The 15,413-nt window shown below is 41.8% G+C and overlaps 1 protein-coding gene across 1 annotated transcript in view; it reads right to left on the reverse strand.

The window, feature by feature from the left end:
* Positions 1–14,311, reverse strand: part of WDR43 (WD repeat domain 43) — a 47,276-nt gene extending 32,965 nt beyond the window's left edge. Inside the window, exons 1-3 of the mRNA XM_004777471.3 lie at positions 14,039–14,311; positions 5,021–5,158; positions 2,191–2,312 (exon numbers count right to left, since the gene is read on the reverse strand). Of these exons, the coding sequence (XP_004777528.1) occupies positions 2,191–2,312; positions 5,021–5,158; positions 14,039–14,263 (485 nt within the window). The 5' untranslated portion in view covers positions 14,264–14,311. The remainder of the gene's footprint in view (positions 1–2,190; positions 2,313–5,020; positions 5,159–14,038) is intronic.
* Between the last annotated feature and the right edge of the window lie 1,102 nt (positions 14,312–15,413).

Below are 15,413 nucleotides of genomic sequence, written 5' to 3' on the forward strand. Positions count from 1 at the left end.
ATGAAATTTACTATCTGCATACTTTTCTTCAGAAGCTACCGACTGGTGTGTTTTACAAAAAAGAGGAGAATAACCCAACAAAGAGAAAAATGGGATCCAAGTAATAGAGGCTCCATCTGACAAGAGAATTTTCAGGATGATAATGAAAGAATATCCCAGGATCATCACTGTTCAGCAGATCCTGGAGGAAAGCGAAGAAGTCCTCCAAGAAACAGATAAAACTGGGGGAAGCTGTCAAAAGATAAATGTAACTGATTAACGGATGTGCCCCAAAATAACATGTTACTGTGAGAGTGGAGCTAATGATAAGTATATAGGAAACTAAGCAATGAACAAAAGGTAATTATACACCCCCAAGAAAATAAGAGTTTTATGCCCAGAAATAATATAAACCTGGTAGAGTACAAGGCTCATCTATAATAATATTTAATGCAAACAATGACTAGCCCTTCATCGAAAACTGTAATGTACCAATACTCGGAGAACAGAGAGGGGAGAGGCTAGAGGCCGAGAGCTAAATCCTCATCTTCCACAGCAGGAAGTCAACACATAGTACCCAAGATGGAACACAGACTCTATTAACAGCAGCATAAGAATGCCAAGAATGAAGCAATACCGTATGGGACCATACCGTGGATGAGAGCTCAGGCTCGGATCCAACCTATTTCTCAACTGTAGAGCCCACCACACAGCATTACAATTAAATCCAACACTGTGTATGAAGTGAACAGAGCCTTGAACACTGGTAGCCCCTATGTGAAGGACCTGACATTATGAACTCTCACCCAGACAGCATTTTAAAAATACTATTCTATGGCCCACCCCAGACCCAGTGGGGGAGAATCGGCACAGGGGTCTCTGACAGTCATCACTGGGAAACTACTGCCACAAGTAAACGGAGACACACACTTACCAAAACTCTAGGCACATGACCTGCTCATCCGCACTTCCTGCCCCAAACCCCTTCAAATTCTAAGCCTCTATCACTACCGCATCTGCTGGGTCTTGCCTTTCATGTATTATTTCAAATTCAACTTCTCTGAAAACTCAAAACCATTTTGTTCTGAACTGTAACTCTATTCACCTAGAAAGTTCACAAAGCTGAAAATGAAGAGCTACATTTAACTTATTTCTGTTACATAATACCTCCCCTTCCATGCTACCCAAATGTTCTTAGTTGGTATCTTCATTCTCACTTCCTACTCTTACCATCCCACACCTGAACTACTACAACCACCTGGAATCTGGCCTCTCTGCCTTGCTTTGTTTTAATGACTTCTCTGCCTTTGAATTAGCTCCTTTCCATTTACTGTACACAATACTGGCAAAGCACCTTTTCCTAAAGCATAATCTTAGTGACTTTATTCCTTAGACATTACCTTCAGTGGTGCTCTCCTGCTTATGACATAGAATCTAAAACTCCAAGAAAACAGTTTTAATGCAGTAGAAAAACACTGTACCAGAATTCAAGATAGTATGAAAGAACTTCTTCCCTGCCACTTATTAGCTGTAAGACCATATCATTATCCTTCCTAGTATCATCCTATCCTTCCTATCCATCCTCATCTGCCTAAGTTCAACCAATTCAACATTCACTGAACAGCTACTATAAAGCTTACCACAGATTAAGTGCTTGAACCAGAAGAGTAGTCTGAGATTTTTATCTATGACAGTTAAGGCCAGACTCTTAAAATAATTTGGCCCATATCCTCTACCAGCCATTATTCCCTAGTATGTAAATCCTCTAAATATGTTACTTCCCTTTCTCCTAGCCTTTAGTCTTGCCATCTCCCTACCACCCTTCCCCCACTCAAAAGGATTCTCCCACCCTCTTTATCCAAATCTTACCTCTCCTAGAAGGCCCAACTGAAATCTCTTTTCTTCCACCAGGCCTTGCCAATGCTATCCAACTCATTCGACCAGTACTCGCATGCTATCTTACGGTATATCTCTTGTGCAAGTATTTACTCTTGTATCATTACTTAACATTCATGTATTAAAATCTTGCATGCCTGATTTGATTAAAAATTCCCTGAAAAGTCTATAAACTCTTTAGTATCTACATTCCTCTCCGCGTCCAGTATCAAACTTGACCTACCGCCAAGAACAGTTGATTTGTCCAACTCTAATGTGTTTCCAACAATAACCAAGTTACCCCTCCAGTACCATGGAACCCTCAACATTACTCACCACTTTACTTTGCATGTCTGTGTATTCCACTCCACAATATATTTATCATCTGAACAACTATACAAACAGCCATTGTCTTGATGCCACTGTATGCAATTAACCTTGTTGTCATGTCCACCACTCTACAGATTAAAAAAAAAAAAAAGATTAAAAGAAAAAAACCAGCCTGATATAACGTAATTACACATCCCAGAATCATTACTAACAGTTAACAAAAAAGTCAGGCTTTAACCCAACTAAAAACACCCTAACCCACATCTATCCATTTCTAATATCAAAACTGAAATAAATCATCTATAAATTCATCAAATGTTAACTTTCTCTTCTCCGCCAAAAAAATACACTTCCACATCACAAGTCAAAGGATGCTAGTTTTGTTTGTTTTTTAACGATTTTATTTACTTATTTGACAGAGAGAGAGAGACAGTGAGGGAGGGACATAGGCAGGGGGACTCGGAGAGAAACAGGCCTCCACTGAGCAGGGAGCCCAATGTGGAGCTCTATCCCAGATGACTTGAACCAAAGGCAGCCTCTTATCAACTGAACCACCCAGGTGCCCCAAAGGATGCTAATTCTAAATGCCACTTGCTTTTGACAGGTATGCCAGCACTAAGACAATACAGTGGCCAAAGTCTGTGATTCACAATATACTATTACATCTAAATCCCTAAAAAGCATGCAAGGTAGGTTATAGAATACCCATTCAAGAAATGAGAAGTTCAGCTACTTCCCCATGACCACATAGCTAGAAGGACTCAACCTCAGGATGGAACCTCAGCTCCAAAGCCTGAACCCCTCTACTTCCCCAATCATAATCCCAACATCCCTTATTCTGATCTTCTTGCTTATTTTTTTAATACACTCATTCCCTATTAAAGATTTATGTATAATCCCATGAAGTACCAAAATCTAAAAAGGAGTTTGAGAGGCGCCTGGGTGGCTCAGTAACTAAGTGTCTGCCTTTGGCTCAGGTCATGATCCAAGGATCCTAAGGTCGAGCCCCGTATTAGGCTCTCTGCTCCACAGGAAGCCTGCTTCTCCCTCTACTATGTCCCCTGCTTCTGTTCCCTCTCTTGCCATCTGTCAAATTAAAACAAACAAACAAAAACTTTAAAAAGGAGTTCCAGGTTTCGTTAGCATTATGTCCACATCCACAGTAGTTCAGTAAAGCAGCTATCACACTGCATGGATTGTAGGCACCTGTTCACCACAAAAGATTGATCAAATCAAAGGATGGGCTCCCAGCTACAGTGGGGTAAAAGCCTGCATGAGGACAACACTTGACTTGGAGAGGAGGGAGGAAATAAGAGAAATTCCCTTACTATCTGCACCTCTAAATGCTTTAATTCACTTTACAGTTGTATTTTTATAATATTTAACATGAAAATAAGTAACATACTCTGAAATGCAGATTTAAAATCAGATAAAATTTTTCATATATCAAATCAACTGGGCTTTTGTTAACGTTATTGCTGTTTTAATGGGTATATCCAATGGCGGAAATAATGCCATTGGAATACAGGTACTCTTTCCATTAGTGACACATAAAATTAGGAAAATTTTCAGAAACTATTTGAATACCATGCATAAAAAGCTTTAACATTAAAACCCTTTTACTCATTAATTACAGGTCAGTAATTTGGGGAATCCATGTAAACAGCAAACAAAATGTGTAACAAAAAACTGAAAGGCTCCTTAATGGTCAGTAATAGTTAAATCACCAAGGGACTATCCAATTTAGTGGACTTTAGGCAGTCATTGAAAATGTTTGTAACTAGTTCTTGACAAATACAAAAACTGCTCATGTTGTAATTTAATGGAAAACATCAGGATACAAAATAGATGAGAATTCAGTTAAACATATGTGCAATGAAATACACACTCTATTAAACATCTCCTGGTGATGTAAGAATAATTTTTCCCCTTTTCAATATTAATGTAGTTTCAAATTATCTATGAAAAATGTTACTTAAAACAGGAAACACTGATTCATATATACAGAAGTATTCCTATACAAAGACAGAAGTTCAGTGAACACCAAACACGTAATGTAACAGACAATGTCCGAAACAAATTATGCTAAAAGTTAAATCACTGCCCTGGAGTGCCAAGCTCTCACTCTGCTCTGTGATGCTGGGGCTAGACTCCACAGACCACACTCCTGCTTTGCAGCTAGATGGCCAGTAGGCACCGTCAATAAGAGGTGCTAGAGACAGACAAGGCTGGAAGAGGAACAAGGGGCTTGTTCCATCCTGCCTCCTAGTGTGCATCAGCCCAGCATTTCTTCATCCCAGCAGAGCAATCCTTTTGGTAGAAGCTGAACCCAATATGCAACTGTTCCAACACCTGAGGAACGAGTCTCCCCTTCCTTCCAGGACTCCAGCAGTCAATTAAGAACTCTGACCTCAGAGGTCTGGCCCCCAAGCCCATGGGGCCACTCTTCCACAAGGGACCGCAAGCAAAGAGAACAACATCTGGTCCTCAAAGGTTTGCGTTTCAGCAGTAATCCCACCTCCCTCATTTGTTCCCTAGAGGTGCTGAGCTCCTTCCTGCAGTCAGTTTGTGGTACTTAGAACTCTTTCTACCCTTTATTTTAAATCTAGCCAACAGTTCTTCATATTCTCACCTGTAACAAGGATTATGTTACCTATTATAGCTTTTAACAAATATTACTGTTCGTAATTTTAAATGTGGGGGCAGAAAAATAACCCTATAATAATGATCCTACAACACTATTCTGTTTTGTTTTTAAATCTCTAATGATCAGTTTCCCCTTTTCTTTTATATACAATACACACACACACACACACACACACTTATCTATACTTACTATCAATTTACTGTGTAATTCTCCTTTTACTGTACTGTATAATAAAATACTACCAACTGCTGTACCAATAGCCAACAAGTCAATCTGGTTACTCGTTTCTATAGCTTCTGATTTCCTTTTTTTCCTCTGGGGACTTTCCTGGGGGAGGAAAAAAAAAGGTTCATTTTGTATTTCAAACACAAGACATCATTAATGCATAAATACAAATGCCCACTAACCCACAAATGAAATGTGACTGCTACCAAAAGACGCTTAACTTAAACATGGGGGGGCGGGGACAGATAACTCACTCTCAAATGCTTTCTTTTTCACTATTTGGGGGGGGGGGAATCACCCCAATGGAAAAGAAGTGCTTATAATTCTCTGTCCCTGTCCCCTACCTCTCTGGAAGGAACAGGACAAATAGGACATGCTCCTGGTATTCTCTTAAAAGATCCAAGCAGCCTCACGCTGCTTCTAAGTCTCAGAAATGAGCCACCTGTTACAGGGCCAAGTGAAGTCTCCATTCCCAAGCAGAGAATACAGATCCATAGCCAAGTAACCAATATTTCCCCCTTTTCCTCCTCATCTCTCCTGTGTTCTAGCTTCATTCTCAGGAAAGGGGACTCAAACTTGTTTTTATAAATACATATTTATTTCAGTCTCCGTAAAAAAACAGTTGGAACTAATAGAGCACAGTAGAAGTTGCCCTAGTGTGTGAGAATTAGTCTGAAAGTTCCATGCAGTCTTAGTGATCCTAATCACTTAAGAGGCACAAGTTCCAACCTAGTGTCAAATGCCACAAGACCGCTTTGATTTGCTTCAAAAACGGTACTGAAGCTTACTTACAGTCCAAAGACAATCAATGATCACGACTTCGGGATATTACATCAAAGTTTACAATACTGAAAACATATAATTTAAGAATTTCTTTACATGAGTTTTTTTAAAATTAAAGCTTGCCAGCCTGTGCTTTAGCATAAAGCTCTGAGACATCCATTCTTTTAACATAAAATTGACCATTATCACAGGAAAAAGAACATTTTCTCATTTGTGCAGGATCTTTGCTCTACAGCACAAAGCAGAAGCCCAGGATATGTAAAACTTTGCCTAATCCAAAACACACAATGAAAGCTATGATGTTACAAGTGTATAAAGAGTATCAAGGAGTAGAGATGCCTGGGTGGCTCAGTCTGTTAGGCGTCTGCCTTTGGCTCAGCATCCTGAAGCGTCCCACACTGGGCTCCCTGCTCAGCGGAGCCTGCTTCTCCCCCTGCTTATGTGTGCTCTCTGACAGATAAATAAAATCTTTAAAAAAAAAAATTGTTTTTTAAAAGAATATTGGGGTGCCTGGGTGGCTTAAAGCCTCTGCCTTCGGCTCAGGTCACGATCCCAGGGTTCTGGGATCAAGCCCCGCATCAGGCTCTCTGCTCAGTGGGGAGCCTCCTCTCTCTCTGCCTGCCAAATAAATAAATAAATAAAATATTTTTTAAAATTAAAAAAAAGATAAATAAGATTTAGAAAGCATTTTCCATTTTGTTTTCATTTAGTTAATCTTATGGAGATGTTACATTTGAAAAATTTTATTCACTTGACACATTAAGGTCAACAAAAAGTGAAAATATTTAACAAAAAAAGTAACTTTTATATAAAGAAAATTACACATTTTTAAGTCTTAAGAAATATATCTACATTAATAAACCCCAAAGAGAAGTTATGATTAAAAGCCAAAGTATGAGAGGCACCTGGATGGCTCAGTCAGTTACGTGTCTGCTTTCAGCTCAAGTCATGATTTCAGAGTCCTGGGTTTGAGCCCCACATTGTGCTCTCTGCTCAGCAGGGAGCCTGCTTCCCTTCCTCTCTCTGCCTGCCTCTCTGCCTTCTTGTGATCAATCTCTCTCTGTGTCAAATAAATAAATAAAATCTTTAAAAAAAGAAAGTATTAAAAAATCCGATGGTCTTATCAGTAACCTGTAATATCCCTGAAACAGTGAAACCTTAGCACAAGCAATGTCCTAGGTCCCACCATCAGTTCAATGAACGTCTAATGACACCTCTGAATGATCCCACAGGCAGATAGGGTTTCAGCACAAGGTTATGAACACAAACACCCATCTCAGGCAAGGGCAGTAGGGGAATGTGTACCAACCTCTTACTACATTTCAGTAGAAAACTCTTCTCTGAAAGATTCTAGAAATTATTTCTCCAACTCCTGGTTTTACCAAATCAAGTTAAAATCATTTCACACTGACGTTTGTAACGTGTGAAACATAGGCTGCTCCAAATACGTGTAAGCTTTTCTGCAGATACAAATGCATCTGTCTTTGGCTCAGGTCATGATTCCAGGGTCCTGGGATCGAGTCTCTCATCGGGCTCCCTGCTCAGAAGGGAGCACGCTTCTCCCTTTGCCTGTTGCTCCCCCTGCTTATGTGCTCTCTCTCTCTGACAAATAAATGAAATCTTTAAAAAAAAAGGGGGGGGAGCACAAAAAGGGGCACTTGACTGGCTCAGTGGGAAAAGCACCAACTCTTGATCTTGGGTTATCAGTTCAAGCCCCACACTGGCTATGGAGATTTCTTAACAAAATTTTGAAAAATTATAAAATAAAAAGCACTTAAAAACTTCCTATATTAATCATTAACATATTCAAACCCTAATTTCCCTATCAACAAGATCTGTGTATTTTGGGAGAAGCAAGCAGAGGCAAGTGGAGGAGCATCCACAGAACTAATGCCCAATTTTGAGAATCAGTGGTCCAAGCCTAAATAATAACACAATTAATGCAACTCAAGTAACTACTGACTCAAGCATATTTTTGCACAGCTGGACCATCTTTTTAAAAATCACTCCCGGGGCGCCTGGGTGGCTCAGTGGGTTAAGCCGCTGCCTTCGGCTCAGGTCGTGATCTCAGGGTCCTGGGATCGAGCCCCGCATCGGGCTCTCTGCTCAGCAGGGAGCCTGCTTCCTCCTCTCTCTCTGTCTGCCTCTCTGCCTGCTTGTGATCTCTGTCTGTCAAATAAATAAATAAAATCTTTAAAAAAAAAAAAAAAAAAAAAAAAAAAAAATAAAAATCACTCCCTAGGGAGCAGGATGAGCCTGTCTGGACAGGTCACCCAGATAAGTTTATATAAGCAATGTGCATTTTAGTAAAATCTGTTTTAAATATTACCCCTTACCAAGTATTTCTGAAACCAAGAATTTAGTGCTGATAATTACAGATTATGACAGACCTTTGTCAGCATTTTCTTTCAGAATCTGTTGCTCCTGTGATCAAAAATTTCAATGATTCCCCAGGGAATAAATCATTGTACTGGCATCTGCAATTTGCCTCCAGACCACCTTTCCCAACCTTATTTCCAATTTCCATCTTTACATTACATTCCCTAATCACTAACATCTTCCCATTTTGCTTCTGCTTTTCCCCTCAACTTGGGAATTGCTTTTCCCTCAACTTCCTTTTGGTTAAAAATCTATCCATGCTTCAAGGTCCACCCCAACTCTCATCCCTCTACAAAAAGCTCTTCTACATTTTTATGTAAAGACTTTTTTTTTTTTTTTGATAAACATATATTTTTATCCCCAGGGGTACAGGTCTGTGAATCAACAGGTTTACACACTTCACAGCACTCACCAAATCACATACCCTCCCCAATGTCCATAATCCCACCCCCTTCTCCCAAACCCCCTCCCCCCGGCAACCCTCAGTTTGTTTTGTGAGATTAAGAGTCACTTATGGTTTAGAGAGTGCACGATGGGGAATGGGACTGGCAGAGAGGGAAGCAGACCCCACTTAGCAGGGAGACCAATGCAGAGCTCTATCCCAGGACCCTGGGATCATGACCTGAGCTGAAGGCAGATGCTCAACCAACTGAGCGACCCAGGTCCCCCCTCTTCTTTCTCTTAAGACACACATCACACCGTGCTCTGCATTACAGTCACGGTATATCTGAACTGTCCACTCTTCTTTGATGTGTCTCAATCACACTCAGTTTTACCTCCTCTGAAGTACCTAGCACAAGGTTATGTACACACTCATTATGCATGTAAATACACCAAATAATGAAAAGCGTAGGCTAAAACTTTAGTTCGTATCTGTGACTGGAGTTTCTAGAGGTACCACGAGTGAAGACCCCCAAAATGTGATTTCTTTCAAGAGTTTTTTTTCAGTGTGAAAGTTGGATTAGGCTAAGCAATAAAGAGTAGCACCATGGGGCACATGGGTGGATCAGTCGTTAACCAGCTGCCTTTGGTTCAGGTCATGATCCCAGGATCCTGGAATCAAGCCCCGCATCAGGCTCCAAACTCCCTGCTTGGTGGGAATACTGCTTCTCCCTCTCCCACTGCACTCCCTCTCTCGCTGTATCTCTCTCAAATAAATAAATAAAATCTTAAAAGAAAAAAAAAGTAGCACTAGTCTGAAAAATTTTATCAGCATCTGATGCAGAAGGCAATCAGAAGGCTGAGTGAGTCTCAAGGGGTTAAGTGCATAATTTACAGAAGCAAGACATAGAGCAGATGTGGTAAAGACAAAAAGAAAAAAGGGAAAGTGCTGAGCAGTCTGAATCTGATCAAGTAATGACTTTTTAGACTGAGATCCCAAGGAAGAAAAGTTTACATTGAGAGCTAGTACATACACTCATAAAAATATATGTACATATAACTGAAACCAGCTCCACAAAAAAACTTGTCATTTCCATGCAAAATATACTCACTTTTTTAATACTCATTTTTTTTAACTCTATCACAACCCACTAAATCTGTTTCATAATGATCAAAACCTAACTTTGAAAAATCCTGACCTCTAGACACTGAAAATTATGCCCAAGTTTCAAGTTTCATTCTGCAAGTTAGTCTCCTATGCCTTTTCTTGGCCCACCTTACTGTCAGTTCTCTAGCAAATGTTTAAGTCATGGGTAACAAAGAACAAAATGTGTGCATTTCACATGTAATTACATAATATTTATATCAAAAACAAATTCTAATACCAGGACCTTCTATTCCTGCCAACAGGATCTACTCTGCACACTCTTCCTTGTTTCAAGTCTACATACTGGAGAGACCATAAGATACAGCACCAGACATTCAGGAATACAAAGAGATTGCACCATATCTCCAAAGGATAGGAATGGGGATACTCAACTTAGATTCTTCCAAGAAACATTCTTAATGCTACTGGGCTTGCCTTGTCTCATGTCTGAAATGCCATGTGCTTCGTTTAACAAGAACTAAGCTGTGTGAGATCATTTTAATTGCAGTGACAGCAAAGCAGCATGGAAGCTGAGAGGAGACAAAGTCTGTTTCTTCAGGGCTATACACCAGCTAGGGAAGGAAAGTAGAAAAGTTTTGAGAGATTTTAGGGGGCAACAAAATAGGGCCAGTTACTAGGTGGGACAAGGGCACTTATTTTGTGGCTCTGGCATATCACTTAACAGCTCAGCCTCAGTTTACACACACATACCTGAGAAGCTTTAAAAACAGCATCCATCTATAGTCCACCCATGTGTCTCTTTGCACTTTTCTTATCATCTGAGGTCCTCTTCCCCCCCCACCGGGCTCCATCCACCAAATGAAATACTCAGCTATTTAATATGTACAAAAACCCTCCAAAAACTACTGTGGCATAAATGTGAGGTATTATGATCATTCTTGGCCAAGAAAACAGTATGATTTTTCTAAACATCCAGGAACCTCTACTTTAACTCTTATTACCCAAGTAACCCAGCACTAATTCATTTTATTCCACTCACAGGAGTAATGTTCACCAAACTTTGTCCTTGGGTGGCAAATTGCCAATTACTGAACCAGATACAGGATACTCTTACAAAATGATTTACACTGAGAAATGTAGCAGTAAATTATAAAAAGAGCCCAAAGAGAATGCTCACTGTATCATTCAATAATAACACCTAACATTTACTACTCACTTACTACACCAGTCATATACACTGCCTCATTTAATTCTCAAAGGACCATGAAAGGTGGGTAGCATAATCTCTACTTCATGTGTGAGTAACAAAAATCTTAAGTTGTTGGGCACCTGGGTGGCTCAGTGGGTTAAGCCGCTGCCTTCGGCTCAGGTCATGATCTCAGGGTCCTGGGATAGAGTCCCACATCGGGCTCTCTGCTCAGCAGGGAGCCTGCTTCCTCCTCTCTCTCTCTGCCTGCCTCTCTGCCTACTTGTGATCTCTGTCTGTCAAATAAATAAAATCTTAAAAAAAAAAAAAATCTTAAGTTGTTGGGAACACAGGCTTCAGAATAACATCCTTACCAAGACTCATACTCTAATCCTCAAAGATTTAAAATAAATAGGTTTAATAAAATGAGGGCATCTTAAAACTTCCGTGGCAAGGATCCTAACCCAGGGACCTGGGACCAGAGACTGAAGCAGCTGCTACACCTCATTCTTCATTATCTAGCTTTTTTATTTTTATTTTTATATTTTTTTAAGATTTTATTTATTTATTTGACAGAGAGAGATCACAAGTAGGCAGAGAGGCAGGCAGAGAGAGAGAGGAGGAAGCAGGCTCCCTGCTGAGCAGAGAGCCCGACGCAGGACTCGATCCCAGGACCCTGAGATCATGACCTGAGCCGAAGGCAGCGGCTCAACCCACTGAGCCACCCAGGTGCCCTATCTAGCTTTTTTAAAAAAAATCACATGACTTTATAATTTTATTCTGTAATAAATGTGCATATTTAAGAGAACCACTTCTCCCTCTAATCTTCAACTAAAACTGATGCTCTAGATGGATACATCCCCAATATGAGGAGGATCAAAATGTCCTCTCTCCATTCCTCCCAGTTCTCAATTCTGTGACTCAAGATCTAGGATTACAGTGTAAGAACAGTAGACCAGGAGTCAAAGGACCTTGATTCTAATGGTCACAGTCTCTTTACTGGTTACTAAAGATTTGGTGAAGTCACCTGGAACTTCCTTAGCTCTGACTCTCAGTTTTTAAAAATTTTATTTCAGGACATTTTATAGAGCTGCGTGGCTAAAATGAAAACGTGCAGCTAAAAGAATACTGAAACCTATACAAACTTTTTTTAAGTAGCCAAATTCTCGTTTTTCAATGAGGCCCTCCAAATTAGTAACTTGCTCATTGTGACAAAAGCAAGTTTGAGTTGAGTCCTGGACATGAAACCAAATCCAGATATTTTTCTACTATTTCAGAGTGGCATACATAATCCAAAACTCTGACTTTAAACAGGAAATTTAAGATTAGGTCAAAGTTTTATTCCTGAGGCATATCATGTGACTTAAGTCAACAGAAAAGCAAAGGGGTAGGGGGCAACAAATTTTTACTATCCTAATATTAATTATTATTTGCTGTAGATAATGGAGCACAAAGCTCTAAATACTTGAGTTCTGGTCCTGGTTCTATTTCTGGTTTTTATGCAAGCTGACTAATTTTCCAGAGTCTCAGTTTCTTCTTCACAAACAAGGCAAGAAGTTAGCCTTTATCTACCTGCAAGGACTAACCATACAAATATTGAGATACTAGTAACAACACTTGCAGCACTTACATACACTAATAAATGTTTCTACCTTACTAACCACTGTTCACCTTCACAACCACTCTGAGGTGGATACTATCACCCCTCCCTGTTCTACAAAGGAGAAACCAGAAGTACAATCACCACTATGAAGCCAAACCTAGATACAAATGGAAGCAGCAGAGCTTGGATCCATGAATCTAATCTCTGCTCCACGTATTCCCCCAGCATCAGTCTTATCATCTCTTTACAGGACTGTTAAATAGAAACACAGAAAACAATTTTAAAAAAGAAAAAATAGCAGACTGCTGTAACTTTAACAATGGCTATGGTTTTTCTTTTTCCAAAGTCCAAGTTCGCCTTGACTTAAGAGCACTTGTAAAGGTTTCTTTTATTTATTAACTAAAGTCACTTCATCTAGAAACTAAGAAACTATCTTAAGATCCGAAAAATACCTAAACATACTCACCCAAAGCACAGTTAGATGTACCCCTACTTTCAACCCCCAAATTTAGCACACATTTATCGCACTGTAGTCGGATGGGAGTTAAAAATCTGTCTTGAATAGACTTTGAAGTTTTACACATAGTGTCAGCTAAACACTCACGTTCTTCCAAATCACATTAGACTGATTCGATTGCCTACCCTTTAGCTGTAGTACCCACGTGCAACTGCGTTAGAGCAGACGTGGTCGAGTGACTCCACAGTGAATGACATCTTACCTGAGATAGGGCCCTAACAGAAAAGCCTTCCCTAACACGGCAATGTCCTGTCTCAGAGAAACCTCACCTGAACTCACCTTCATTACATTAAACCGGCTACTTCACTTTACCTCCACATCCTAACGCAGACTTCGGACTTGGCTAAGAGGGGGTGTATAAAAGGGAACTGAGCAGAGGTTTAAGAAAAAAAAAAAAAAAGCATAAAGTTTCAAATGACTGAGAATGGAAATAAGCCTGAGAAAGTCCAGAGTTTCAAGAGTGAGAATACCACTCACTGGACGTGGAAGAGAACACGTGGTGAGCCTGCACCCAAGGGTTCGGGGGTGGGGGGGGGGTGTCCGGAAGCAAGGAAACAGACTTATTCATTCCAATCTCCTAAGGCAAAAACGATGAGCTAGAGAAATCGGAATAGGGTACTCCAGCCCCAAGAAGGGGCTCTGTCAAAATCCAGGACGCTGAAGAGCACATGTTGCTGCGCCAGGCTTCGCAGAAAGAAGCCGCCCTGGGAAGCTGGGGGCCTACGCGAACATGGCGGCCCCGGCGACAGCGGGGCGCGGGGCGCAGACCGCATGGAGTCAGTCAGGAGGGCTCCAGCCTACCGCCCGTCCAATAGGGCCGCGCCCTCTTTCGCTACTCTGCGGGCAGGCCGCACGCGGGACTGGCGAAGTGGACCGAGTCCGCGCCGCCGCCGCCGCACTCCGTGCCTCCTCACCCGGGGCCTCGGAGGGCCGCGCGAGATGCCGGGCCACGCGCCGTCTGACCGGGGGTGCGCTGAGTCCGAGTCTGGGCGCATGCCCGCCCCCCGCCGTCCCGCCTGCTTTACCTTGGCCTGCAGTCGCGCTGGCGCCCAGGCCAGGCAGGTGCAGGTACCGCTGAGGTGCGCGGAAGGCACGTACTCTTGGTGCAGCCTATTGTTGGCGGTCTCCCACACTCGCAACTGACCGTCGGCAGACGCCAAAGCGAAGTAGGCCTGGTTCAGCGGGGAGAAAGCGCACGGAAGCCCTGCCGGGGACAGGGGGTCGGCAACACCACGGCCACCCGCCGCCATTGCTGCCCTGGCTCCGCGGCAGCCACGTGTTCGTCTGTGCGCATGCGCACCGGCGTGGGGCGGGGCCTAGAGGGAGGAAGTGGGGCGGAGGGAGAGCAGAGACCCGAAGGAGTGGCTCGTCGCGTCTCTAGCCGGCGTTGGGCAGGCCCAACCTGTGGACGGTGGCTTGGAGGGCTCAGTGCTAATTTGTACGGGTTGGAGGAGGAGACGTGTAGAGGGAAGTGACTGCAGACTAGAGAGCAGGCCCGTTACTTTGAAAAGAAAAAGAAAAAAAGAAGAGAAATAAAGAAAAAGGTTGGGTTTTGTTTTGTTTTTTTAATAACACGATTGAACTAAATGTTTAAGAGACAATCACTTATAGCGCCGTGATTGTGGCAACTGTTTACATTTTTCTTAACCACTTCCATGCTGTAATCATGTATACATATAACAATTTATTCAGTCATAGTAGTGTGAAAGTAACGGTGGGATCTACTGTCCTCCCACTCCCCATTTCGTCAGGATTAATCCTGTTACTACATCAAATAGATAATTTGGACGCCATATTTCACGAAAACTATGCATTGTGATTCAAGAAGTGTCAGATTAATATTATTCTGCCCACAGTTTATTGCCTAGCAAGAAAGACAAAAAACGCCACCCTCAGGGATATAGGGAGACTAAAACTTTTAAAGCCAGGGAGTGCCACGGTAACATTTGTGTTTTAGATTATTTGTAATGACAAACATGTACATGTTTAAAAGGCCTCCTGGACTCCACGGAGATGGTAAAGAGGCAAGAAGGAAAACTGACACAATATAGGAAAGTGCTGGGTCAGACTCAGATGCAAGCAGTAAAGGTGGGGAGAAGCACCCAGACTTCAAATAGAATCTGAAGTTAAAAGTCAACAGGGTTTGCTGAATGATTGCAAAGGGTGAGAAAAAGACAAGTGAAGGATGACTCCAAGGCCTGAGCAAACTCATGAATGGTGATACCATTAGCTAGATTGGGGAAATGGGTTTGGTTGGAGTGGAAATCAAGAATACTGTTTTGGACAGTTAAGTATGAGTATGCTGAAATCCATGTCAAGTGAGGGAGCTGGGGGCAGCCTGTGCGACCACCCCTCCCTCAGGACCCTCACTGGCCCCTACTGGCTATGGGCTCCCTTGCT

Source organism: Mustela putorius, unplaced genomic scaffold (assembly GCF_011764305.1).
Source record: "Mustela putorius furo isolate JIRA1106 unplaced genomic scaffold, ASM1176430v1.1 tig00537293_pilon_pilon_pilon, whole genome shotgun sequence".
Taxonomy (NCBI): domain Eukaryota; kingdom Metazoa; phylum Chordata; class Mammalia; order Carnivora; family Mustelidae; genus Mustela; species Mustela putorius.